General features: G+C 49.3%; 1 protein-coding gene and 63 non-coding genes across 64 annotated transcripts in view; all 64 read left to right on the top strand.

The window, feature by feature from the left end:
* Positions 1-15, top strand: part of TRNAK-CUU (transfer RNA lysine (anticodon CUU)) — a 73-nt gene extending 58 nt beyond the window's left edge. Inside the window, exon 1 of the tRNA in view lies at positions 1-15. This exon is cut by the window's left edge and continues 58 nt beyond it. This is a non-coding gene — a tRNA (tRNA-Lys).
* A 142-nt stretch (positions 16-157) lies between these two features.
* TRNAK-CUU (transfer RNA lysine (anticodon CUU)) lies at positions 158-230 on the top strand. Its single transcript has one exon. It is a non-coding gene; the product is annotated as a tRNA-Lys (tRNA).
* A 142-nt stretch (positions 231-372) lies between these two features.
* Positions 373-445, top strand: TRNAK-CUU (transfer RNA lysine (anticodon CUU)). The gene has a single exon. It is a non-coding gene; the product is annotated as a tRNA-Lys (tRNA).
* Positions 446-587: 142 nt separating this feature from the next.
* On the top strand, positions 588-660 carry TRNAK-CUU (transfer RNA lysine (anticodon CUU)). Its single transcript has one exon. It is a non-coding gene; the product is annotated as a tRNA-Lys (tRNA).
* A 142-nt stretch (positions 661-802) lies between these two features.
* On the top strand, positions 803-875 carry TRNAK-CUU (transfer RNA lysine (anticodon CUU)). The gene has a single exon. It is a non-coding gene; the product is annotated as a tRNA-Lys (tRNA).
* A 142-nt stretch (positions 876-1,017) lies between these two features.
* Positions 1,018-1,090, top strand: TRNAK-CUU (transfer RNA lysine (anticodon CUU)). Its single transcript has one exon. It is a non-coding gene; the product is annotated as a tRNA-Lys (tRNA).
* Positions 1,091-1,232: 142 nt separating this feature from the next.
* TRNAK-CUU (transfer RNA lysine (anticodon CUU)) lies at positions 1,233-1,305 on the top strand. Its single transcript has one exon. It is a non-coding gene; the product is annotated as a tRNA-Lys (tRNA).
* Positions 1,306-1,447: 142 nt separating this feature from the next.
* On the top strand, positions 1,448-1,520 carry TRNAK-CUU (transfer RNA lysine (anticodon CUU)). The gene has a single exon. It is a non-coding gene; the product is annotated as a tRNA-Lys (tRNA).
* A 142-nt stretch (positions 1,521-1,662) lies between these two features.
* TRNAK-CUU (transfer RNA lysine (anticodon CUU)) lies at positions 1,663-1,735 on the top strand. The gene has a single exon. It is a non-coding gene; the product is annotated as a tRNA-Lys (tRNA).
* A 142-nt stretch (positions 1,736-1,877) lies between these two features.
* TRNAK-CUU (transfer RNA lysine (anticodon CUU)) lies at positions 1,878-1,950 on the top strand. Its single transcript has one exon. It is a non-coding gene; the product is annotated as a tRNA-Lys (tRNA).
* A 142-nt stretch (positions 1,951-2,092) lies between these two features.
* TRNAK-CUU (transfer RNA lysine (anticodon CUU)) lies at positions 2,093-2,165 on the top strand. The gene has a single exon. It is a non-coding gene; the product is annotated as a tRNA-Lys (tRNA).
* A 142-nt stretch (positions 2,166-2,307) lies between these two features.
* On the top strand, positions 2,308-2,380 carry TRNAK-CUU (transfer RNA lysine (anticodon CUU)). The gene has a single exon. It is a non-coding gene; the product is annotated as a tRNA-Lys (tRNA).
* Positions 2,381-2,522: 142 nt separating this feature from the next.
* Positions 2,523-2,595, top strand: TRNAK-CUU (transfer RNA lysine (anticodon CUU)). Its single transcript has one exon. It is a non-coding gene; the product is annotated as a tRNA-Lys (tRNA).
* A 142-nt stretch (positions 2,596-2,737) lies between these two features.
* Positions 2,738-2,810, top strand: TRNAK-CUU (transfer RNA lysine (anticodon CUU)). The gene has a single exon. It is a non-coding gene; the product is annotated as a tRNA-Lys (tRNA).
* Positions 2,811-2,952: 142 nt separating this feature from the next.
* TRNAK-CUU (transfer RNA lysine (anticodon CUU)) lies at positions 2,953-3,025 on the top strand. Its single transcript has one exon. It is a non-coding gene; the product is annotated as a tRNA-Lys (tRNA).
* Positions 3,026-3,167: 142 nt separating this feature from the next.
* TRNAK-CUU (transfer RNA lysine (anticodon CUU)) lies at positions 3,168-3,240 on the top strand. Its single transcript has one exon. It is a non-coding gene; the product is annotated as a tRNA-Lys (tRNA).
* Positions 3,241-3,382: 142 nt separating this feature from the next.
* TRNAK-CUU (transfer RNA lysine (anticodon CUU)) lies at positions 3,383-3,455 on the top strand. The gene has a single exon. It is a non-coding gene; the product is annotated as a tRNA-Lys (tRNA).
* Positions 3,456-3,600: 145 nt separating this feature from the next.
* Positions 3,601-3,673, top strand: TRNAK-CUU (transfer RNA lysine (anticodon CUU)). Its single transcript has one exon. It is a non-coding gene; the product is annotated as a tRNA-Lys (tRNA).
* A 142-nt stretch (positions 3,674-3,815) lies between these two features.
* On the top strand, positions 3,816-3,888 carry TRNAK-CUU (transfer RNA lysine (anticodon CUU)). Its single transcript has one exon. It is a non-coding gene; the product is annotated as a tRNA-Lys (tRNA).
* Positions 3,889-4,030: 142 nt separating this feature from the next.
* On the top strand, positions 4,031-4,103 carry TRNAK-CUU (transfer RNA lysine (anticodon CUU)). The gene has a single exon. It is a non-coding gene; the product is annotated as a tRNA-Lys (tRNA).
* A 142-nt stretch (positions 4,104-4,245) lies between these two features.
* TRNAK-CUU (transfer RNA lysine (anticodon CUU)) lies at positions 4,246-4,318 on the top strand. Its single transcript has one exon. It is a non-coding gene; the product is annotated as a tRNA-Lys (tRNA).
* A 142-nt stretch (positions 4,319-4,460) lies between these two features.
* Positions 4,461-4,533, top strand: TRNAK-CUU (transfer RNA lysine (anticodon CUU)). Its single transcript has one exon. It is a non-coding gene; the product is annotated as a tRNA-Lys (tRNA).
* Positions 4,534-4,542: 9 nt separating this feature from the next.
* TRNAK-CUU (transfer RNA lysine (anticodon CUU)) lies at positions 4,543-4,616 on the top strand. Its single transcript has one exon. It is a non-coding gene; the product is annotated as a tRNA-Lys (tRNA).
* Positions 4,617-4,758: 142 nt separating this feature from the next.
* Positions 4,759-4,831, top strand: TRNAK-CUU (transfer RNA lysine (anticodon CUU)). The gene has a single exon. It is a non-coding gene; the product is annotated as a tRNA-Lys (tRNA).
* A 142-nt stretch (positions 4,832-4,973) lies between these two features.
* Positions 4,974-5,046, top strand: TRNAK-CUU (transfer RNA lysine (anticodon CUU)). The gene has a single exon. It is a non-coding gene; the product is annotated as a tRNA-Lys (tRNA).
* A 142-nt stretch (positions 5,047-5,188) lies between these two features.
* Positions 5,189-5,261, top strand: TRNAK-CUU (transfer RNA lysine (anticodon CUU)). Its single transcript has one exon. It is a non-coding gene; the product is annotated as a tRNA-Lys (tRNA).
* A 142-nt stretch (positions 5,262-5,403) lies between these two features.
* On the top strand, positions 5,404-5,476 carry TRNAK-CUU (transfer RNA lysine (anticodon CUU)). Its single transcript has one exon. It is a non-coding gene; the product is annotated as a tRNA-Lys (tRNA).
* Positions 5,477-5,618: 142 nt separating this feature from the next.
* Positions 5,619-5,691, top strand: TRNAK-CUU (transfer RNA lysine (anticodon CUU)). Its single transcript has one exon. It is a non-coding gene; the product is annotated as a tRNA-Lys (tRNA).
* A 516-nt stretch (positions 5,692-6,207) lies between these two features.
* On the top strand, positions 6,208-6,280 carry TRNAK-CUU (transfer RNA lysine (anticodon CUU)). Its single transcript has one exon. It is a non-coding gene; the product is annotated as a tRNA-Lys (tRNA).
* Positions 6,281-6,423: 143 nt separating this feature from the next.
* On the top strand, positions 6,424-6,496 carry TRNAK-CUU (transfer RNA lysine (anticodon CUU)). The gene has a single exon. It is a non-coding gene; the product is annotated as a tRNA-Lys (tRNA).
* A 142-nt stretch (positions 6,497-6,638) lies between these two features.
* On the top strand, positions 6,639-6,711 carry TRNAK-CUU (transfer RNA lysine (anticodon CUU)). Its single transcript has one exon. It is a non-coding gene; the product is annotated as a tRNA-Lys (tRNA).
* Positions 6,712-6,853: 142 nt separating this feature from the next.
* Positions 6,854-6,926, top strand: TRNAK-CUU (transfer RNA lysine (anticodon CUU)). Its single transcript has one exon. It is a non-coding gene; the product is annotated as a tRNA-Lys (tRNA).
* Positions 6,927-7,068: 142 nt separating this feature from the next.
* On the top strand, positions 7,069-7,141 carry TRNAK-CUU (transfer RNA lysine (anticodon CUU)). The gene has a single exon. It is a non-coding gene; the product is annotated as a tRNA-Lys (tRNA).
* Positions 7,142-7,283: 142 nt separating this feature from the next.
* Positions 7,284-7,356, top strand: TRNAK-CUU (transfer RNA lysine (anticodon CUU)). The gene has a single exon. It is a non-coding gene; the product is annotated as a tRNA-Lys (tRNA).
* A 142-nt stretch (positions 7,357-7,498) lies between these two features.
* Positions 7,499-7,571, top strand: TRNAK-CUU (transfer RNA lysine (anticodon CUU)). The gene has a single exon. It is a non-coding gene; the product is annotated as a tRNA-Lys (tRNA).
* Positions 7,572-7,713: 142 nt separating this feature from the next.
* TRNAK-CUU (transfer RNA lysine (anticodon CUU)) lies at positions 7,714-7,786 on the top strand. The gene has a single exon. It is a non-coding gene; the product is annotated as a tRNA-Lys (tRNA).
* Positions 7,787-7,928: 142 nt separating this feature from the next.
* On the top strand, positions 7,929-8,001 carry TRNAK-CUU (transfer RNA lysine (anticodon CUU)). Its single transcript has one exon. It is a non-coding gene; the product is annotated as a tRNA-Lys (tRNA).
* A 142-nt stretch (positions 8,002-8,143) lies between these two features.
* On the top strand, positions 8,144-8,216 carry TRNAK-CUU (transfer RNA lysine (anticodon CUU)). Its single transcript has one exon. It is a non-coding gene; the product is annotated as a tRNA-Lys (tRNA).
* Positions 8,217-8,358: 142 nt separating this feature from the next.
* Positions 8,359-8,431, top strand: TRNAK-CUU (transfer RNA lysine (anticodon CUU)). Its single transcript has one exon. It is a non-coding gene; the product is annotated as a tRNA-Lys (tRNA).
* A 142-nt stretch (positions 8,432-8,573) lies between these two features.
* Positions 8,574-8,646, top strand: TRNAK-CUU (transfer RNA lysine (anticodon CUU)). The gene has a single exon. It is a non-coding gene; the product is annotated as a tRNA-Lys (tRNA).
* A 142-nt stretch (positions 8,647-8,788) lies between these two features.
* On the top strand, positions 8,789-8,861 carry TRNAK-CUU (transfer RNA lysine (anticodon CUU)). Its single transcript has one exon. It is a non-coding gene; the product is annotated as a tRNA-Lys (tRNA).
* Positions 8,862-9,003: 142 nt separating this feature from the next.
* Positions 9,004-9,076, top strand: TRNAK-CUU (transfer RNA lysine (anticodon CUU)). The gene has a single exon. It is a non-coding gene; the product is annotated as a tRNA-Lys (tRNA).
* A 142-nt stretch (positions 9,077-9,218) lies between these two features.
* Positions 9,219-9,291, top strand: TRNAK-CUU (transfer RNA lysine (anticodon CUU)). The gene has a single exon. It is a non-coding gene; the product is annotated as a tRNA-Lys (tRNA).
* Positions 9,292-9,433: 142 nt separating this feature from the next.
* On the top strand, positions 9,434-9,506 carry TRNAK-CUU (transfer RNA lysine (anticodon CUU)). The gene has a single exon. It is a non-coding gene; the product is annotated as a tRNA-Lys (tRNA).
* A 142-nt stretch (positions 9,507-9,648) lies between these two features.
* On the top strand, positions 9,649-9,721 carry TRNAK-CUU (transfer RNA lysine (anticodon CUU)). Its single transcript has one exon. It is a non-coding gene; the product is annotated as a tRNA-Lys (tRNA).
* A 142-nt stretch (positions 9,722-9,863) lies between these two features.
* TRNAK-CUU (transfer RNA lysine (anticodon CUU)) lies at positions 9,864-9,936 on the top strand. The gene has a single exon. It is a non-coding gene; the product is annotated as a tRNA-Lys (tRNA).
* Positions 9,937-10,078: 142 nt separating this feature from the next.
* On the top strand, positions 10,079-10,151 carry TRNAK-CUU (transfer RNA lysine (anticodon CUU)). The gene has a single exon. It is a non-coding gene; the product is annotated as a tRNA-Lys (tRNA).
* A 142-nt stretch (positions 10,152-10,293) lies between these two features.
* On the top strand, positions 10,294-10,366 carry TRNAK-CUU (transfer RNA lysine (anticodon CUU)). The gene has a single exon. It is a non-coding gene; the product is annotated as a tRNA-Lys (tRNA).
* Positions 10,367-10,508: 142 nt separating this feature from the next.
* TRNAK-CUU (transfer RNA lysine (anticodon CUU)) lies at positions 10,509-10,581 on the top strand. Its single transcript has one exon. It is a non-coding gene; the product is annotated as a tRNA-Lys (tRNA).
* Positions 10,582-10,723: 142 nt separating this feature from the next.
* On the top strand, positions 10,724-10,796 carry TRNAK-CUU (transfer RNA lysine (anticodon CUU)). The gene has a single exon. It is a non-coding gene; the product is annotated as a tRNA-Lys (tRNA).
* A 142-nt stretch (positions 10,797-10,938) lies between these two features.
* Positions 10,939-11,011, top strand: TRNAK-CUU (transfer RNA lysine (anticodon CUU)). The gene has a single exon. It is a non-coding gene; the product is annotated as a tRNA-Lys (tRNA).
* Positions 11,012-11,153: 142 nt separating this feature from the next.
* Positions 11,154-11,226, top strand: TRNAK-CUU (transfer RNA lysine (anticodon CUU)). The gene has a single exon. It is a non-coding gene; the product is annotated as a tRNA-Lys (tRNA).
* Positions 11,227-11,742: 516 nt separating this feature from the next.
* Positions 11,743-11,815, top strand: TRNAK-CUU (transfer RNA lysine (anticodon CUU)). Its single transcript has one exon. It is a non-coding gene; the product is annotated as a tRNA-Lys (tRNA).
* A 142-nt stretch (positions 11,816-11,957) lies between these two features.
* TRNAK-CUU (transfer RNA lysine (anticodon CUU)) lies at positions 11,958-12,030 on the top strand. The gene has a single exon. It is a non-coding gene; the product is annotated as a tRNA-Lys (tRNA).
* Positions 12,031-12,172: 142 nt separating this feature from the next.
* TRNAK-CUU (transfer RNA lysine (anticodon CUU)) lies at positions 12,173-12,245 on the top strand. The gene has a single exon. It is a non-coding gene; the product is annotated as a tRNA-Lys (tRNA).
* Positions 12,246-12,387: 142 nt separating this feature from the next.
* TRNAK-CUU (transfer RNA lysine (anticodon CUU)) lies at positions 12,388-12,460 on the top strand. The gene has a single exon. It is a non-coding gene; the product is annotated as a tRNA-Lys (tRNA).
* A 142-nt stretch (positions 12,461-12,602) lies between these two features.
* On the top strand, positions 12,603-12,675 carry TRNAK-CUU (transfer RNA lysine (anticodon CUU)). Its single transcript has one exon. It is a non-coding gene; the product is annotated as a tRNA-Lys (tRNA).
* Positions 12,676-12,816: 141 nt separating this feature from the next.
* TRNAK-CUU (transfer RNA lysine (anticodon CUU)) lies at positions 12,817-12,889 on the top strand. The gene has a single exon. It is a non-coding gene; the product is annotated as a tRNA-Lys (tRNA).
* A 142-nt stretch (positions 12,890-13,031) lies between these two features.
* Positions 13,032-13,104, top strand: TRNAK-CUU (transfer RNA lysine (anticodon CUU)). The gene has a single exon. It is a non-coding gene; the product is annotated as a tRNA-Lys (tRNA).
* A 142-nt stretch (positions 13,105-13,246) lies between these two features.
* On the top strand, positions 13,247-13,319 carry TRNAK-CUU (transfer RNA lysine (anticodon CUU)). Its single transcript has one exon. It is a non-coding gene; the product is annotated as a tRNA-Lys (tRNA).
* Positions 13,320-13,564: 245 nt separating this feature from the next.
* Positions 13,565-13,637, top strand: TRNAK-CUU (transfer RNA lysine (anticodon CUU)). The gene has a single exon. It is a non-coding gene; the product is annotated as a tRNA-Lys (tRNA).
* A 142-nt stretch (positions 13,638-13,779) lies between these two features.
* On the top strand, positions 13,780-13,852 carry TRNAK-CUU (transfer RNA lysine (anticodon CUU)). Its single transcript has one exon. It is a non-coding gene; the product is annotated as a tRNA-Lys (tRNA).
* A 204-nt stretch (positions 13,853-14,056) lies between these two features.
* On the top strand, positions 14,057-16,922 carry LOC140216497 (uncharacterized). The gene has a single exon (XM_072286821.1). It carries the CDS (start codon positions 14,057-14,059, stop codon positions 15,197-15,199), a length of 1,143 nt encoding a protein of 380 aa, XP_072142922.1. The 3' UTR covers positions 15,200-16,922.
* Positions 15,314-15,386, top strand: TRNAK-CUU (transfer RNA lysine (anticodon CUU)). Its single transcript has one exon. It is a non-coding gene; the product is annotated as a tRNA-Lys (tRNA).
* Positions 16,923-20,229: the final 3,307 nt, after the last annotated feature.

Raw genomic sequence — 20,229 nt, 5'->3', positions numbered from 1 at the left:
GCCCCACGTTGGGCGCTGTTTTTTGCTTTCCTTGCCATTGATCACTCGTTGCGCACCCACGCTTACTCTCATTTATTCCCCTTTCTCCTCCTATCTTCTAACGAATATTTCTCACCTAGTACACACCAGTAGTGCATCCCAAGGCCTATGTCTGTGCGCCCGGCTAGCTCAGTCGGTAGAGCATGAGACTCTTAATCTCAGGGTCGTGGGTTCGAGCCCCACGTTGGGCGCTGTTTTTTTCTTTCCTTGCCATGGATCACTCGTTGCGCACCCACGCTTACTCTCATTTATTCCCCTTTCTCCTCCTATCTTCTAACGAATATGTCTCACCTAGTACACACCAGTAGTGCATCCCAAGGCCCATGTATGTGCGCCCGGCTAGCTCAGTCGGTAGAGCATGAGACTCTTAATCTCAGGGTCGTGGGTTCGAGCCCCACGTTGGGCGCTGTTTTTTTCTTTCCTTGCCATGGATCACTCGTTGCGCACCCACGCTTACTCTCATTTATTCCCCTTTCTCCTCCTATCTTCTAACGAATATTTCTCACCTAGTACACACCAGTAGTGCATCCCAAGGCCTATGTCTGTGCGCCCGGCTAGCTCAGTCGGTAGAGCATGAGACTCTTAATCTCAGGGTCGTGGGTTCGAGCCCCACGTTGGGCGCTGTTTTTTTCTTTCCTTGCAATGGATCACTCGTTGCGCACCCACGCTTACTCTCATTTATTCCCCTTTCTCCTCCTATCTTCTAACGAATATTTCTCACCTAGTACACACCAGTAGTGCATCCCAAGGCCCATGTCTGTGCGCCCGGCTAGCTCAGTCGGTAGAGCATGAGACTCTTAATCTCAGGGTCGTGGGTTCGAGCCCCACGTTGGGCGCTGTTTTTTTCTTTCCTTGCCATGGATCACTCGTTGCGCACCCACGCTTACTCTCATTTATTCCCCTTTCTCCTCCTATCTTCTAACGAATATTTCTCACCTAGTACACACCAGTAGTGCATCCCAAGGCCTATGTCTGTGCGCCCGGCTAGCTCAGTCGGTAGAGCATGAGACTCTTAATCTCAGGGTCGTGGCTTCGAGCCCCACGTTGGGCGCTGTTTTTTTCTTTCCTTGCCATGGATCACTCGTTGCGCACCCACGCTTACTCTCATTTATTCCCCTTTCTCCTCCTATCTTCAAACGAATATTTCTCACCCAGTACACACCAGTAGTGCATCTCAAGACCTATGTCTGTCCGCCCGGCTAGCTCAGTCGGTAGAGCATGAGACTCTTAATCTCAGGGTCGTGGGTTCGAGCCCCACGTTGGGCGCTGTTTTTTTCTTTCCTTGCCATGGATCACTCGTTGCGCACCCTCGCTTACTCTCATTTATTCCCCTTTCTCCTCCTATCTTCTAACGAATATTTCTCACCTAGTACACACCAGTAGTGCATCCCAAGGCCTATGTCAGTGCGCCCGGCTAGCTCAGTCGGTAGAGCATGAGACTCTTAATCTCAGGGTCGTGGGTTCGAGCCCCACGTTGGGCGCTGTTTTTTTCTTTCCTTGCCATGCATCACTCGTTGCGCACCCACGCTTACTCTCATTTATTCCCCTTTCTCCTCCTATCTTCAAACGAATATTTCTCACCTAGTACACACCAGTAGTGCATCCCAAGGCCTATGTCAGTGCGCCCGGCTAGCTCAGTCGGTAGAGCATGGGACTCTTAATCTCAGGGTCGTGGGTTCGATCCCCACGTTGGGCGCTGTTTTCTTCTTTCCTTGCCATGGATCACTCGTTGCGCACCCACGCTTACTCTCATTTATTCCCCTTTCTCCTCCTATCTTCTAACGAATATTTCTCACCTAGTACACACCAGTGGTGCATCCCAAGGCCTATGTCTGTCCGCCCGGCTAGCTCAGTCGGTAGAGCATGAGACTCTTAATCTCAGGGTCGTGGGTTCGAGCCCCACGTTGGGCGCTGTTTTTTGCTTTCCTTGCCATTGATCACTCGTTGCGCACCCACGCTTACTCTCATTTATTCCCCTTTCTCCTCCTATCTTCTAACGAATATTTCTCACCTAGTACACACCAGTAGTGCATCCCAAGGCCTATGTCTGTCCGCCCGGCTAGCTCAGTCGGTAGAGCATGAGACTCTTAATCTCAGGGTCGTGGGTTCGAGCCCCACGTTGGGCGCTGTTTTTTGCTTTCCTTGCCATTGATCACTCGTTGCGCACCCACGCTTACTCTCATTTATTCCCCTTTCTCCTCCTAACTTCTAACGAATATTTCTCACCTAGTACACACCAGTAGTGCATCCCAAGGCCTATGTCTGTCCGCCCGGCTAGCTCAGTCGGTAGAGCATGAGACTCTTAATCTCAGGGTCGTGGGTTCGAGCCCCACGTTGGGCGCTGTTTTTTGCTTTCCTTGCCATTGATCACTCGTTGCGCACCCACGCTTACTCTCATTTATTCCCCTTTCTCCTCCTATCTTCTAACGAATATTTCTCACCTAGTACACACCAGTAGTGCATCCCAAGGCCTATGTCTGTGCGCCCGGCTAGCTCAGTCGGTAGAGCATGAGGCTCTTAATCTCAGGGTCGTGGGTTCGAGCCCCACGTTGGGCGCTGTTTTTTTCTTTCCTTGCCATGGATCACTCGTTGCGCACCCACGCTTACTCTCATTTATTCCCCTTTCTCCTCCTATCTTCTAACGAATATTTCTCACCTAGTACACACCAGTAGTGCATCCCAAGCCCCATGTCTGTGCGCCCGGCTAGCTCAGTCGGTAGAGCATGAGACTCTTAATCTCAGGGTCGTGGGTTCGAGCCCCACGTTGGGCGCTGTTTTTTTCTTTCCTTGCCATGAATCACTCGTTGCGCACCCACGCTTACTCTCATTTATTCCCCTTTCTCCTCCTATCTTCAAACGAATATTTCTCACCCAGTACACACCAGTAGTGCATCCCGAGGCCTATGTCTGTCCGCCCGGCTAGCTCAGTCGATAGAGCATGAGACTCTTAATCTCAGGGTCGTGGGTTCGAGCCCCACGTTGGGCGCTGTTTTTTGCTTTCCTTGCCATTGATCACTCGTTGCGCACCCACGCTTACTCTCATTTATTCCCCTTTCACCTCCTATCTTCTAACGAATATTTCTCACCTAGTACACACCAGTAGTGCATCCCAAGGCCTATGTCTGTGCGCCCGGCTAGCTCAGTCGGTAGAGCATGAGACTCTTAATCTCAGGGTCGTGGGTTCGAGCCCCACGTTGGGCGCTGTTTTTTTCTTTCCTTGCCATGGATCACTCGTTGCGCACCCACGCTTACTCTCATTTATTCCCCTTTCTCCTCCTATCTTCAAACGAATATTTCTCACCCAGTACACACCAGTAGTGCATCTCAAGACCTATGTCTGTTCGCCCGGCTAGCTCAGTCGGTAGAGCATGAGACTCTTAATCTCAGGGTCGTGGGTTCGAGCCCCACGTTGGGCGCTGTTTTTTTCTTTCCTTGCCATGGATCACTCGTTGCGCACCCACGCTTACTCTCATTTATTCCCCTTTCTCCTCCTATTTTCAAACGAATATTTCTCACCCAGTACACACCAGTAGTGCATCTCAAGACCTATGTCTGTCCAAAGCCCGGCTAGCTCAGTCGGTAGAGCATGAGACTCTTAATCTCAGGGTCGTGGGTTCGAGCCCCACGTTGGGCGCTGTTTTTTTCTTTCCTTGCCATGGATCACTCGTTGCGCACCCACGCTTACTCTCATTTATTCCCCTTTCTCCTCCTATCTTCAAACGAATATTTCTCACCCAGTACACACCAGTAGTGCATCTCAAGACCTATGTCTGTTCGCCCGGCTAGCTCAGTCGGTAGAGCATGAGACTCTTAATCTCAGGGTCGTGGGTTCGAGCCCCACGTTGGGCGCTGTTTTTTTCTTTCCTTGCCATGGATCACTCGTTGCGCACCCACGCTTACTCTCATTTATTCCCCTTTCTCCTCCTATTTTCAAACGAATATTTCTCACCCAGTACACACCAGTAGTGCATCTCAAGACCTATGTCTGTCCGCCCGGATAGCTCAATCGGTAGAGCATGAGACTCTTAATCTCAGGGTCGTGGGTTCGAGCCCCACGTTGGGCGCTGTTTTTTTCTTTCCTTGCCATGGATCACTCGTTGCGCACCCACGCTTACTCTCATTTATTCCCCTTTCTCCTCCTATCTTCTAACGAATATTTCTCACCTAGTACACACCAGTAGTGCATCCCAAGGCCTATGTCTGTGCGCCCGGCTAGCTCAGTCGCTAGAGCATGAGACTCTTAATCTCAGGGTCGTGGGTTCGAGCCCCACGTTGGGCGCTGTTTCTTTCTTTCCTTGCCATGCATCACTCGTTGCGCACCCACGCTTACTCTCATTTATTCCCCTTTCTCCTCCTATCTTCAAACGAATATTTCTCACCTAGTACACACCAGTAGTGCATCCCAAGGCCTATGTCACTGCGCCCGGCTAGCTCAGTCGGTAGAGCATGAGACTCTTAATCTCAGGGTCGTGGGTTCGAGCCCCACGTTGGGCGCTGTTTTTTGCTTTTGCTAGCTCAGTCGATAGAGCATGAGACTCTTAATCTCAGGGTCGTGGGTTCGAGCCCCACGTTGGGCGCTGTTTTTTGCTTTCCTTGCCATTGATCACTCGTTGCGCACCCACGCTTACTCTCATTTATTCCCCTTTCACCTCCTATCTTCTAACGAATATTTCTCACCTAGTACACACCAGTAGTGCATCCCAAGGCCTATGTCTGTGCGCCCGGCTAGCTCAGTCGGTAGAGCATGAGACTCTTAATCTCAGGGTCGTGGGTTCGAGCCCCACGTTGGGCGCTGTTTTTTTCTTTCCTTGCCATGGATCACTCGTTGCGCACCCACGCTTACTCTCATTTATTCCCATTTCTCCTCCTATCTTCAAACGAATATTTCTCACCCAGTACACACCAGTAGTGCATCTCAAGACCTATGTCTGTTCGCCCGGCTAGCTCAGTCGGTAGAGCATGAGACTCTTAATCTCAGGGTCGTGGGTTCGAGCCCCACGTTGGGCGCTGTTTTTTTCTTTCCTTGCCATGGATCACTCGTTGCGCACCCACGCTTACTCTCATTTATTCCCCTTTCTCCTCCTATCTTCTAACGAATATTTCTCACCCAGTACACACCAGTAGTGCATCCCAAGGCCTATGTCTGTGCGCCCGGCTAGCTCAGTCGGTAGAGCATGAGACTCTTAATCTCAGGGTCGTGGGTTCGAGCCCCACGTTGGGCGCTGTTTTTTTCTTTCCTTGCCATGGCTCACTCGTTGCGCACCCACGCTTACTCTCATTTATTCCCCTTTCTCCTCCTATCTTCTAACGAATATTTCTCACCTAGTACACAACAGTAGTGCATCCCAAGGCCTATGTCTGTGCGCCCGGCTAGCTCAGTCGGTAGAGCATGAGACTCTTAATCTCAGGGTCGTGGGTTCGAGCCCCACGTTGGGCGCTGTTTTTTGCTTTCCTTGCCATTGATCACTCGTTGCGCACCCACGCTTACTCTCATTTATTCCCCTTTCTCCTCCTATCTTCTAACGAATATTTCTCACCTAGTACACACCAGTAGTGCATCCCAAGGCCTATGTCTGTGCGCCCGGCTAGCTCAGTCGGTAGAGCATGAGACTCTTAATCTCAGGGTCGTGGGTTCGAGCCCCACGTTGGGCGCTGTTTTTTTCTTTCCTTGCCATGGATCACTCGTTGCGCACCCACGCTTACTCTCATTTATTCCCCTTTCTCCTCCTATTTTCAAACGAATATTTCTCACCCAGTACACACCAGTAGTGCATCTCAAGACCTATGTCTGTCCGCCCGGCTAGCATAGATAATGAGGACGGGGTGCCTTTTGACCTAATTATGCTCTTGGGCCTCCACTGCATTTGGCGCGCGAGAATTACAGGATACCATGTCGATAAAGATGCGCAGCCTGCACGAATGTATTTCAGAGAACAAATGCACTGGTTTGTCGCCCTCCATAAAGCGACAGAGGAACCACCCGAGTGGCTCCCAAGAGTAGAGCCGTTGGTGTATTTGCGCGAATTTTGATTAGACTGAGCCAGTAGGATACTGGTTGAATACGTGCACACACAGCAAATGTATATTGTACTTTGGTTTGCGTTACAGTGATTACTCTCTATTGTGAAAAGTTATGAACCAGAAATCTGGCAATAAAGAAAAAAAAAAGCCCGGCTAGCTCAGTCGGTAGAGCATGAGACTCTTAATCTCAGGGTCGTGGGTTCGAGCCCCACGTTGGGCGCTGTTTTTTTTCTTTCCTTGCCGTGGATCACTCGTTGCGCACCCACGCTTACTCTCATTTATTCCCCTTTCTCCTCCTATCTTCTAACGAATATTTCTCACCTAGTACACACCAGTAGTGCATCCCAAGGCCTATGTCTGTGCGCCCGGCTAGCTCAGTCGGTAGAGCATGAGACTCTTAATCTGAGGGTCGTGGGTTCGAGCCCCACGTTGGGCGCTGTTTTTTTCTTTCCTTGCCATGCATCACTCGTTGCGCACCCACGCTTACTCTCATTTATTCCCCTTTCTCCTCCTATCTTCAAACGAATATTTCTCACCTAGTACACACCAGTAGTGCATCCCAAGGCCTATGTCAGTGCGCCCGGCTAGCTCAGTCGGTAGAGCATGAGACTCTTAATCTCAGGGTCGTGGGTTCGAGCCCCACGTTGGGCGCTGTTTTTTTCTTTCCTAGCCATGATTCACTCGTTGCGCACCCACGCTTACTCTCATTTATTCCCCTTTCTCCTCCTATCTTCTAACGAATATTTCTCACCTAGTACACACCAGTAGTGCATCCCAAGGCCTATGTCTGTCCGCCCGGCTAGCTCAGTCGGTAGAGCATGAGACTCTTAATCTCAGGGTCGTGGGTTCGAGCCCCACGTTGGGCGCTGTTTTTTGCTTTCCTTGCCATTGATCACTCGTTGCGCACCCACGCTTACTCTCATTTATTCCCCTTTCTCCTCCTATCTTCTAACGAATATTTCTCACCTAGTACACACCAGTAGTGCATCCCAAGGCCCATGTCTGTGCGCCCGGCTAGCTCAGTCGGTAGAGCATGAGACTCTTAATCTCAGGGTCGTGGGTTCGAGCCCCACGTTGGGCGCTGTTTTTTTCTTTCCTTGCCATGGATCACTCGTTGCGCACCCACGCTTACTCTCATTTATTCCCCTTTCTCCTCCTATCTTCTAACGAATATTTCTCACCTAGTACACACCAGTAGTGCATCCCAAGGCCCATGTCTGTGCGCCCGGCTAGCTCAGTCGGTAGAGCATGAGACTCTTAATCTCAGGGTCGTGGGTTCGAGCCCCACGTTGGGCGCTGTTTTTTTCTTTCCTTGCCATGAATCACTCGTTGCGCACCCACGCTTACTCTCATTTATTCCCCTTTCTCCTCCTATCTTCAAACGAATATTTCTCACCCAGTACACACCAGTAGTGCATCCCGAGGCCTATGTCTGTCCGCCCGGCTAGCTCAGTCGATAGAGCATGAGACTCTTAATCTCAGGGTCGTGGGTTCGAGCCCCACGTTGGGCGCTGTTTTTTTCTTTCCTTGCCATGGATCACTCGTTGCGCACCCACGCTTACTCTCATTTATTCCCCTTTCTCCTCCTATCTTCAAACGAATATTTCTCACCCAGTACACACCAGTAGTGCATCTCAAGACCTATGTCTGTTCGCCCGGCTAGCTCAGTCGGTAGAGCATGAGACTCTTAATCTCAGGGTCGTGGGTTCGAGCCCCACGTTGGGCGCTGTTTTTTTCTTTCCTTGCCATGGATCACTCGTTGCGCACCCACGCTTACTCTCATTTATTCCCCTTTCTCCTCCTATCTTCAAACGAATATTTCTCACCCAGTACACACCAGTAGTGCATCTCAAGACCTATGTCTGTCCGCCCGGATAGCTCAATCGGTAGAGCATGAGACTCTTAATCTCAGGGTCGTGGGTTCGAGCCCCACGTTGGGCGCTGTTTTTTTCTTTCCTTCCCATGGATCACTCGTTGCGCACCCACGCTTACTCTCATTTATTCCCCTTTCTCCTCCTATCTTCTAACGAATATTTCTCACCTAGTACACACCAGTAGTGCATCCCAAGGCCTATGTCTGTGCGCCCGGCTAGCTCAGTCGGTAGAGCATGAGACTCTTAATCTCAGGGTCGTGGGTTCGAGCCCCACGTTGGGCGCTGTTTTTTTCTTTCCTTGCCATGCATCACTCGTTGCGCACCCACGCTTACTCTCATTTATTCCCCTTTCTCCTCCTATCTTCAAACGAATATTTCTCACCTAGTACACACCAGTAGTGCATCCCAAGGCCTATGTCACTGCGCCCGGCTAGCTCAGTCGGTAGAGCATGAGACTCTTAATCTCAGGGTCGTGGGTTCGATCCCCACGTTGGGCGCTGTTTTCTTCTTTCCTTGCCATGGATCACTCGTTGCGCACCCACGCTTACTCTCATTTATTCCCCTTTCTCCTCCTATCTTCTAACGAATATTTCTCACCTAGTACACACCAGTAGTGCATCCCAAGGCCTATGTCTGTGCGCCCGGCTAGCTCAGTCGGTAGAGCATGAGACTCTTAATCTCAGGGTCGTGGGTTCGAGCCCCACGTTGGGCGCTGTTTTTTTCTTTCCTTGCCATGGATCACTCGTTGCGCACCCACGCTTACTCTCATTTATTCCCCTTTCTCCTCCTATCTTCTAACGAATATTTCTCACCTAGTACACACCAGTAGTGCATCCCAAGGCCTATGTCTGTGCGCCCGGCTAGCTCAGTCGGTAGAGCATGAGACTCTTAATCTCAGGGTCGTGGGTTCGAGCCCCACGTTGGGCGCTGTTTTTTTCTTTCCTTGCCATGGCTCACTCGTTGCGCACCCACGCTTACTCTCATTTATTCCCCTTTCTCCTCCTATCTTCTAACGAATATTTCTCACCTAGTACACAACAGTAGTGCATCCCAAGGCCTATGTCTGTGCGCCCGGCTAGCTCAGTCGGTAGAGCATGAGACTCTTAATCTCAGGGTCGTGGGTTCGAGCCCCACGTTGGGCGCTGTTTTTTTCTTTCCTTGCCATGGATCACTCGTTGCGCACCCACGCTTACTCTCATTTATTCCCCTTTCTCCTCCTATCTTCAAACGAATATTTCTCACCCAGTACACACCAGTAGTGCATCCCGAGGCCTATGTCTGTCCGCCCGGCTAGCTCAGTCGATAGAGCATGAGACTCTTAATCTCAGGGTCGTGGGTTCGAGCCCCACGTTGGGCGCTGTTTTTTGCTTTCCTTGCCATGGCTCACTCGTTGCGCACCCACGCTTACTCTCATTTATTCCCCTTTCTCCTCCTATCTTCTAACGAATATTTCTCACCTAGTACACACCAGTAGTGCATCACAAGGCCTATGTCTGTGCGCCCGGCTAGCTCAGTCGGTAGAGCATGAGACTCTTAATCTCAGGGTCGTGGGTTCGAGCCCCACGTTGGGCGCTGTTTTTTTCTTTCCTTGCCATGCATCACTCGTTGCGCACCCACGCTTACTCTCATTTATTCCCCTTTCTCCTCCTATCTTCAAACGAATATTTCTCACCTAGTACACACCAGTAGTGCATCCCAAGGCCTATGTCAGTGCGCCCGGCTAGCTCAGTCGGTAGAGCATGAGACTCTTAATCTCAGGGTCGTGGGTTCGATCCCCACGTTGGGCGCTGTTTTCTTCTTTCCTTGCCATGGATCACTCGTTGCGCACCCACGCTTACTCTCATTTATTCCCCTTTCTCCTCCTATCTTCAAACGAATATTTCTCACCTAGTACACACCAGTAGTGCATCCCAAGGCCTATGTCAGTGCGCCCGGCTAGCTCAGTCGGTAGAGCATGAGACTCTTAATCTCAGGGTCGTGGGTTCGAGCCCCACGTTGGGCGCTGTTTTTTGCTTTCCTTGCCATTGATCACTCGTTGCGCACCCACGCTTACTCTCATTTATTCCCCTTTCTCCTCCTATCTTCTAACGAATATTTCTCACCTAGTACACACCAGTAGTGCATCCCAAGGCCTATGTCTGTCCGCCCGGCTAGCTCAGTCGGTAGAGCATGAGACTCTTAATCTCAGGGTCGTGGGTTCGAGCCCCACGTTGGGCGCTGTTTTTTGCTTTCCTTGCCATTGATCACTCGTTGCGCACCCACGCTTACTCTCATTTATTCCCCTTTCTCCTCCTATCTTCTAACGAATATTTCTCACCTAGTACACACCAGTAGTGCATCCCAAGGCCTATGTCTGTGCGCCCGGCTAGCTCAGTCGGTAGAGCATGAGACTCTTAATCTCAGGGTCGTGGGTTCGAGCCCCACGTTGGGCGCTGTTTTTTTCTTTCCTTGCCATGGATCACTCGTTGCGCACCCACGCTTACTCTCATTTATTCCCCTTTCTCCTCCTATCTTCTAACGAATATTTCTCACCTAGTACACACCAGTAGTGCATCCCAAGGCCTATGTCTGTGCGCCCGGCTAGCTCAGTCGGTAGAGCATGAGACTCTTAATCTCAGGGTCGTGGGTTCGAGCCCCACGTTGGGCGCTGTTTTTTTCTTTCCTTGCCATGGCTCACTCGTTGCGCACCCACGCTTACTCTCATTTATTCCCCTTTCTCCTCCTATCTTCTAACGAAAATTTCTCACCTAGTACACAACAGTAGTGCATCCCAAGGCCTATGTCTGTGCGCCCGGCTAGCTCAGTCGGTAGAGCATGAGACTCTTAATCTCAGGGTCGTGGGTTCGAGCCCCACGTTGGGCGCTGTTTTTTTCTTTCCTTGCCATGGATCACTCGTTGCGCACCCACGCTTACTCTCATTTATTCCCCTTTCTCCTCCTATCTTCAAACGAATATTTCTCACCCAGTACACACCAGTAGTGCATCCCGAGGCCTATGTCTGTCCGCCCGGCTAGCTCAGTCGATAGAGCATGAGACTCTTAATCTCAGGGTCGTGGGTTCGAGCCCCACGTTGGGCGCTGTTTTTTGCTTTCCTTGCCATTGATCACTCGTTGCGCACCCACACTTACTCTCATTTATTCCCCTTTCTCCTCCTATCTTCTAACGAATATTTCTCACCTAGTACACACCAGTAGTGCATCCCAAGGCCTATGTCTGTGCGCCCGGCTAGCTCAGTCGGTAGAGCATGAGACTCTTAATCTCAGGGTCGTGGGTTCGAGCCCCACGTTGGGCGCTGTTTCTTTCTTTCCTTGCCATGGATCACTCGTTGCGCACCCACGCTTACTCTCATTTATTCCCCTTTCTCCTCCTATTTTCAAACGAATATTTCTCACCCAGTACACACCAGTAGTGCATCTCAAGACCTATGTCTGTCCGCCCGGCTAGCATAGATAATGAGGACGGGGTGCCTTTTGACCTAATTATGCTCTTGGGCCTCCACTGCATTTGGCGCGCGAGAATGGCAGGATACCATGTCGATAAAGATGCGCAGCCTGCACGAATGTATTTCAGAGAACAAATGCACTGGTTTGTCGCCCTCCATAAAGCGACAGAGGAACCACCCGAGTGGCTCCCAAGAGTAGAGCCGTTGGTGTATTTGCGCGAATTTTGATTAGACTGAGCCAGTAGGATACTGGTTGAATACGTGCACACACAGCAAATGTATATTGTACTTTGGTTTGCGTTACAGTGATTACTCTCTATTGTGAAAAGTTATGAACCAGAAATCTGGCAATAAAGAAAAAAAAAAGCCCTGCTAGCTCAGTCGGTAGAGCATGAGACTCTTAATCTCAGGGTCGTGGGTTCGAGCCCCACGTTGGGCGCTGTTTTTTTCTTTCCTTGCCGTGGATCACTCGTTGCGCACCCACGCTTACTCTCATTTATTCCCCTTTCTCCTCCTATCTTCTAACGAATATTTCTCACCTAGTACACACCAGTAGTGCATCCCAAGGCCTATGTCTGTGCGCCCGGCTAGCTCAGTCGGTAGAGCATGAGACTCTTAATCTCAGGGTCGTGGGTTCGAGCCCCACGTTAGGCGCTGTTTTTTTCTTTCCTAGCCATGATTCACTCGTTGCGCACCCACGCTTACTCTCATTTATTCCCCTTTCTCCTCCTATCTTCTAACGAATATTTCTCACCTAGTACACACCAGTAGTGCATCCCAAGGCCTATGTCTGTCCGCCCGGCTAGCTCAGTCGGTAGAGCATGAGACTCTTAATCTCAGGGTCGTGGGTTCGAGCCCCACGTTGGGCGCTGTTTTTTGCTTTCCTTGCCATTGATCACTCGTTGCGCACCCACGCTTACTCTCATTTATTCCCCTTTCTCCTCCTATCTTCTAACGAATATTTCTCACCTAGTACACACCAGTAGTGCATCCCAAGGCCCATGTCTGTGCGCCCGGCTAGCTCAGTCGGTAGAGCATGAGACTCTTAATCTCAGGGTCGTGGGTTCGAGCCCCACGTTGGGCGCTGTTTTTTTCTTTCCTTGCCATGGATCACTCGTTGCGCACCCACGCTTACTCTCATTTATTCCCCTTTCTCCTCCTATCTTCAAACGAATATTTCTCACCCAGTACACACCAGTAGTGCATCCCGAGGCCTATGTCTGTCCGCCCGGCTAGCTCAGTCGATAGAGCATGAGACTCTTAATCTCAGGGTCGTGGGTTCGAGCCCCACGTTGGGCGCTGTTTTTTGCTTTCCTTGCCATTGATCACTCGTTGCGCACCCACGCTTACTCTCATAATTCCCCTTTCTCCTCCTATCTTCTAACGAATATTTCTCACCTAGTACACACCAGTAGTGCATCCCAAGGCCTATGTCTGTGCGCCCGGCTAGCTCAGTCGGTAGAGCATGAGACTCTTAATCTCAGGGTCGTGGGTTCGAGCCCCACGTTGGGCGCTGTTTTTTTCTTTCCTTGCCATGGATCACTCGTTGCGCACCCACGCTTACTCTCATTTATTCCCCTTTCTCCTCCTATCTTCAAACGGATATTTCTCACCCAGTACACACCAGTAGTGCATCTCAAGACCTATGTCTGTTCGCCCGGCTAGCTCAGTCGGTAGAGCATGAGACTCTTAATCTCAGGGTCGTGGGTTCGAGCCCCACGTTGGGCGCTGTTTTTTTCTTTCCTTGCCATGGATCACTCGTTGCGCACCCACGCTTACTCTCATTTATTCCCCTTTCTCCTCCTATCTTCTAACGAATATTTCTCACCTAGTACACACCAGTAGTGCATCCCAAGGCCTATGTCTGTGCGCCCGGCTAGCTCAGTCGGTAGAGCATGAGACTCTTAATCTCAGGGTCGTGGGTTCGAGCCCCACGTTGGGCGCTGTTTTTTTCTTTCCTTGCCATGGCTCACTCGTTGCGCACCCACGCTTACTCTCATTTATTCCCCTTTCTCCTCCTATCTTCAAACGAATATTTCTCACCCAGCAGCAAATGTATATTGTACTTTGGTTTGCGTTACAGTGATTACTCTCTATTGTGAAAAGTTATGAACCAGAAATCTGGCAATAGAGAAAAAAAAAAAAAAAAGTACACACCAGTAGTGCATCCCGAGGCCTATGTCTGTCCGCCCGGCTAGCTCAGTCGATAGAGCATGAGACTCTTAATCTCAGGGTCGTGGGTTCGAGCCCCACGTTGGGCGCTGTTTTTTGCTTTCCTTGCCATTGAGCACTCGTTGCGCACCCACGCTTACTCTCATTTATTCCCCTTTCTCCTCCTATCTTCTAACGAATATTTCTCACCTAGTACACACCAGTAGTGCATCCCAAGGCCTATGTCTGTGCGCCCGGCTAGCTCAGTCGGTAGAGCATGAGACTCTTAATCTCAGGGTCGTGGGTTCGAGCCCCACGTTGGGCGCTGTTTTTTTCTTTCCTTGCCATGGATCACTCGTTGCGCACCCACGCTTACTCTCATTTATTCCCCTTTCTCCTCCTATCTTCTAACGAATATTTCTCACCTAGTACACACCAGTAGTGCATCCCAAGGCCTATGTCTGTGCGCCCGGCTAGCTCAGGTTCGTTTTAACTTCTGCTTCAAGTTTTTAAACGAACCTGAGCTAGCATGCAGTGGACGGTTTCGCCAACGAAATACCTCGGGGTGCCTTTAAATCACTACAAAGACATTAGTGATTATTGGAGAAATGAAGCGGAACAAATAAAAGAAAAATCGACAAAATTTGGAGGGAGAGACTTATCTATATTTGCAAGGTCAACAGTATGTAACCTTTTTCTTGTAGCCAAGATTTGGTACGTTCTGCAAGTACTGTGTGCGACGAGAGCAAGCATTCAAAGACTCCACAGGGTGCTAGCAGTGTATATATGGGGATCAACTTGGGAACGTACAAGCCGTACAAATTTATTCCGGTCAGTGAAAAGTGGCGGACTGGGCTTGGCGCATTTGTTTCTAAAACAGGTAGTGTCCAGATTTCTCTTTATGCGAGAGCAAAGCAATGCTTTCCTACGTACTGTGTTTCAAATGCGATTGTGTGACGTTATGCCAGCGTTTATTGTGTCGTCTGATCGGGTTGATGGGCCGAAAGTACGAGGTTTCCTGCGAGAAGTCGTCTGGTCTTACGAGTTCCTCGCAGCACGGTTCTCATTACAGTATCTAAGCAATGTCACACGAAAGAAACTGTACAAAGATGTTGTTGATGTATGTATGCCAGAACCACTGTATCGCACCATGTTGTCAACAGGAGCAGGCAAAGACGTACTGAAAAGGGTGAAGCGGATGCCAGTACGGTCCACGGTGAAAACGTTCTTCTTTTACTTGCACACCAGAACTCTGCCCGTTAAACCGTGGTTAGAGCAGAAGGGTATCTTCGTGCCTTGGACGATAAACTGCTTATTGTGCAAGCAACCAGAAACTATCGACCATATTTTTCTTGATTGCGTAGATGCCACCTTCTTATGGGACATACTGCAACGTACTTTAAAGAAAGAGTTACCGATTACCCCATATGGCATCCGCTTCCTCCCAACCGATAATGACGAAGGGGTGCCGTATGACATGTTTATGGCTTTATGTCTTCACAGCATCTGGAAAACAAGAATGGCAGTGTATCATGCAGATGTGAATGCCCAGCCAGCCAGAGAGTACTTCAAAGAAAGTATCGCGTTTATTCGTGAGATATATAAAGCACAGATTGATCCACCACCATGGATGCCTGTATTAGATGCTCTTGTCAACCTGAAACGGTTTTAAATACCCGCGCTTGCCCAAATCGGGCAAGCGTTTTTAATTACTTTATGTAGTGTGAATTTGTGATTGTATCGCTTTGTTTTAATCCTGAGAAAGGTAATTAAAAAAAAAAAAAAAGCCCGGCTAGCTCAGTCGGTAGAGCATGAGACTCTTAATCTCAGGGTCGTGGGTTCGAGCCCCACGTTGGGCGCTGTTTTTTTCTTTCCTTGCCATGGATCACTCGTTGCGCACCCACGCTTACTCTCATTTATTCCCCTTTCTCCTCCTATCTTCAAAGGAATATTTCTCACCCAGTACACACCAGTAGTGCTTCTCTAGCGGCACGTGCACTCGCCCGGCTAGCTCAGTCGGTAGAGCGTGAGTCTCTTAATATGAGGCTCGGGGGTTGGATGCCCACCTGCGCTGTTTTTTTTTCTTTTCTTGCCTGGATCACTCGTTAGAGAGTTAGAGAAGAATCACTGGTGTGTAAAAAATCGGAAGCTTGTCGGAACTTTTCTTTTATAACTCGCTATCATTGTTCTTTTCGGAACTTTGCATCGTTGTGTCGTAGTTTCACATATTGTTCAACTGCCCGTTCTTCTCCTTTTTCTTTTTTATTCACCTTGCGCCTTGTATGTGCTCTCTGTATGATTGTTCTTCTTTTTATTGTATTTTTACTCATATTTCGCGGCTGTTGTTATATTTTTCTTGTAATGTATGCGTGTGCCAACACCTGGACCTCATAGTAGTTTCGGGGTATGGTAAATGAATAAATAAATGAATTATTATTATTATTATTATTATTATTATTATTATTATTATTATTATTATTATTATTATTATTATTATTATTATTATTGTATATGAAAACGCACACATACGAGGGACAAAGAGGGAAATAGGGAGGGAGCAAGCTGGCAAGTATACTCTTTAGGTATGCCACTGGCGTAGGCTCTCGTCTGGTCCATACGGCCCTGTGGCCTGTTGGTGCTGTCTTGCTTGATGAATAACGCTTTCAGCTACAGAAGCTATATTGTCTTCAGGTAACCCGTCGCTACGCAGTCAACCGACCTGGTGGAGGACACTACCGACTAGCTCGTGCCTATAGGATTGCTGCAAAGCGGCTCGACGGCAGTTCAAACTATTCCTCCTTTCTTTATCCACGCGCTCCGAATTATAGTTGAGAATATCTTTTTTTTTTTTGCGTCTGCGGAAATAAGTCCAATAACATCTTGCAGTCATCATCCGCGCCAACCAATCAGGCGAACTTCTCTCTTCTACTCCGCGTCTGCTCGTCCTTATTTCTTTCCTCTCCTCCTCCCCACTCGTGACATCTTCCCCGGTGTTGCCGTTCCCACTTTATCGTGCCTGAGCCCCGTCTGCCCAACCTTTTGGAGCACGCGATGGTGGCAAAGAAATCTGTCGCTTTAAAACGAACCCGCGGATTCTCGCGCTATGCTATCGAGGGATCTGCAATACTTTAGCACTGGCGTCTACCTATCCTTGGATGTATTGACTCGCCAACCTCTGCTTGAAATTCCTCCAGCTGCATACCCAAGACTCTCTGAACTTATCAACCTCCTCCTCTGACATTCCCTTTCTTGAGTAGCTCTCCGATCGGAACGCCCCCGCCATGGTTTGGACTGGAACCCGGGACATCATGCTCAGATGAATGGCGCCATACGTATAAGAACTTAGTCACAGCGCCCGCTTTTTTGGTTCACCCAAGTCGGTCAACGGAAGCGAGATCTCCGCCTACATCGCGGCTGCCGGACAATTGCGAACACATATTCGATTGTCGGAGCAAGCTTCATCTTCGGTGCCACGTAACTTCAAGCAGAGCACTCGAACTCATACGGACGTAGCGCGGAGGTCGTGTCGCAGTGTGTTGATCGGTTATTCTGCCGCGGCAGCCGGTACTATACCTCCTGCAGTGCAATAGAAAGAAGAGTAGCGGTGGCGTTGTGAACTAAAGTATACAACCGACAGATGGTGCTGGCAAAATTAAAATTAATATTATCATCGTTACGTAGTGAGCAATATGGCCGCTGCTGTCGCGGCTGGTGTAGCTCGTCGCGCAGCTCACTCACTCGCTCGGTTTGGGCATTTTCTTACCGCTTTCTGGACACTATTCGTGTGTGCGGTACTCTAGCATAACTACAGATATCTTTATTATGTCGCCAGTTGACCGAGAGGGCTTAAATGGCAAGAAAAAAATACAAACAAGTAAGCTTACATTGTTTATTGTCAATGGCGAATGAAACAGTATACGCTCACAATTTTCGTACAGGTCCGGTGGACTTAATGCCGCCAGTCACCGAGTTTACAACATACCGAAACACAAATAGCCATCTATTTAATGGAATTGGAATGTGAAATCGAACGAAGTCCTCTCATCGTGTTCGTTGTGCCGCTAAAGCCGGGATAACGAAGCTTCAGACAAGGGTATTTATGCTGGGCTAGTGTTGGACTGCTCTCGTACTTGTAGTTGCGTTCAGTGCTGCTTGATGTGTTTCATAGTATACGTATATTGTCTGCTTTCGGCTATTTCAGCGAGATTAAAAAAGAAGAAACATGCGAAGTGCTCGGCAAAGATGTATAGTTAGCATAGATTAGCTCGAGCTGCAATGTCCCATTGTTTTCCTAACTCCTTGGCGAGAGGCATGTAGTGTAAGGGGGAAACATTATGCTAAATATTGCAGCACATATTGTCAGCTCTTGGCACTTCTGCTGCACATTTAGTGTTCAGTTGCGGCAGTAGAGGCTTTGACACAATCGGATTAATCGTAGGAAAGCAAGGGATGGTACGGAGACAACATTCCTTACCAAGACCGCTGCAAACATTGTGTGAATAAACAAGGACACTAACCCAAGATATAAACAAGCCGAATGAATGCTCATAGATCCTTGGATAATGCAATTTGTGGTTTCGATATCAATTAAAAATTTGCTGTTTGTGTAGTCAAACAAGGCAAAGAGGTTGCAAGCATGTGCACACTTCAATTGAGTAACAGAGGTCAGCAAGAGAATCCTCAGCCCGGAGCCTTCCATCGCATGTGAAGGTAGGTCATTTTCGACATGCTGTCCGGCCCTTTGTTCCCAAGCCGCTTCAGTGCAGAAACTGTCAGAAATTCGGCCACGTGAGCGCCGTCTGTGGAAAGTCTGCTATATGTTCCCGCTGTGCAGCACAACACTCTGCAGGCAACTGCCAGGCAAAAACTTATAAGTGTCCGAACTGTCAAGGGCCCCACGATGCCTCATCAAAGGATTGTCCTAGAGTTAGGCGAGAACTCTCCATCTTGAAGAAAATGGTTAGGGACCGGTCGACCCATCGTGAAGCAGCTGCTGACGTCAGGCGACGTCGTTCTCGTCGCAGACGCTCATCAAGGAATTCTGCTCTCCGCACAAAGAATACGCGTGCCGCACAGCCTCTTGCTGTTGAATCTGCTCCAACCTCAGTGCAGAATGTTTCCAAACCGTGTATAGATAACGGAGCATCTGAAAAGACTGCCGTGAATGAGGAATGGCCCCCACTGCCAAGGATAAGCCCTGTGGAAAAACCCCAACAAGGAAAGGCACCACAATGCTCCACCCCTCACCCAGATGAGCTGACAGAGCATGACCGCCAAATTGTAACAATGCTCAAGTCTTTGATAAATGCGATTCGCACGCTTGTGGGCAACTCGAATACGCCAACAGCTCGAAGCGCAGTTCAAGTGTTGGATGCCCTGAGCCCAGTGCTTGCAAATCTTGCATAAGCACAATGGCTCTTCCACTGCCTTCACTCCGTGATGAAGTGCGTAGCGCGACAATTTTCCAGTGGAATGCCAGAGGACTTAAATCACGGATTTCATGTTTCCGCCAATACGTTTTCACGAACCGATTTCCTGTAGTGGTAATATCTGAACCGAACGTGTCGAAAGCGCTAAGACTCTCTGGATACGAAGCCTTTATGGCGTCAACGTGCGGGCAACCCAGCAAAGTAATTGTTTACATCCGTACAGAACTTACTTACATCCCCCACTCAGTGCAGCCGCATGATGGAAACCAATACGTGTGTCTCCGCATTACAAAGAATAAAGTGGCCTTCACCCTTATCGGCGCCTACATATCCCCATATAGTCGGTTCGACGGCGACCGATTGCGAGACATCCTGACGGCAACTACTGGACCCTGGATTATCACAGGAGATTTTAATGCTCATCACTTGGCTTGGGGAAGCTCCAGAATAGATTCCAGGGGCCGGAAACTTGTGGAATTTGCTTCCGACCATGAACTTTGCATTATGAACGATGGCAGTCCGACGTACTTGCGTGGTGCGAACTATAGCAGTTGCCTAGACTTGACCTTGGTGTCACGGCAACTTGGTCAAAATGTTCGATGGTTCTCTGACATCGAGACTCATGGTAGTGACCATATTCCCACCTACTTAATTATCAATGGATTTGGAAGCTTCTCCTCTTGTACTTCCCGACAAGCATATATAAGGTGGTCAACGTATAAGACAAAGGTGGAAGAGGCATGCAAAGAAGGATTTACCGGCACCATTGAAAACCTTATTACAAGTGTACTGGAATCGTCTAAGTACACATTTACATCTGCGAAAAAACATACGGATTTTGACATGGAACTTGAGCGACTTCGAACGATTCGCAGAAGAGCCGAGAGGCGATACAGGCGCACGAAGTCAATTAATGACCTTAGAGTCGCTCGACGTATACAGAAGAAAATCCAACGTCGTATGGACAGGTTGGAGGAACAACGGTGGAAGACGTTCTGCGAATCACTTGACCCCCGCAAGCCTCTGTCTATCATATGGAGGACGGTGCGCGGCCTTGGCTCGTCTCCACAGCAACGACACCCATTCTCAGCCCTAGCCCTCCATCAAGGCCGCTCAGAGGTCGATATAGCCGAAGATTTCTGTGTGAAGATTGCGGGCAGTGTGGTCACCATCAATAGTGAAATTCTGGGTGAAGTTCCTGCGACACGCTTCCCAGAATTGAATGTGTCCTTCTCACTTGAGGAATTGGACGATGCTCTGGCCTCATGCAGGC

This window comes from Dermacentor andersoni, chromosome 3 (genome assembly GCF_023375885.2).
Source record: "Dermacentor andersoni chromosome 3, qqDerAnde1_hic_scaffold, whole genome shotgun sequence".
Classification (NCBI taxonomy): domain Eukaryota; kingdom Metazoa; phylum Arthropoda; class Arachnida; order Ixodida; family Ixodidae; genus Dermacentor; species Dermacentor andersoni.
Note: the sequence above shows the minus strand (reverse complement) of the source record. Positions and strands in the feature narration are given on the sequence as shown.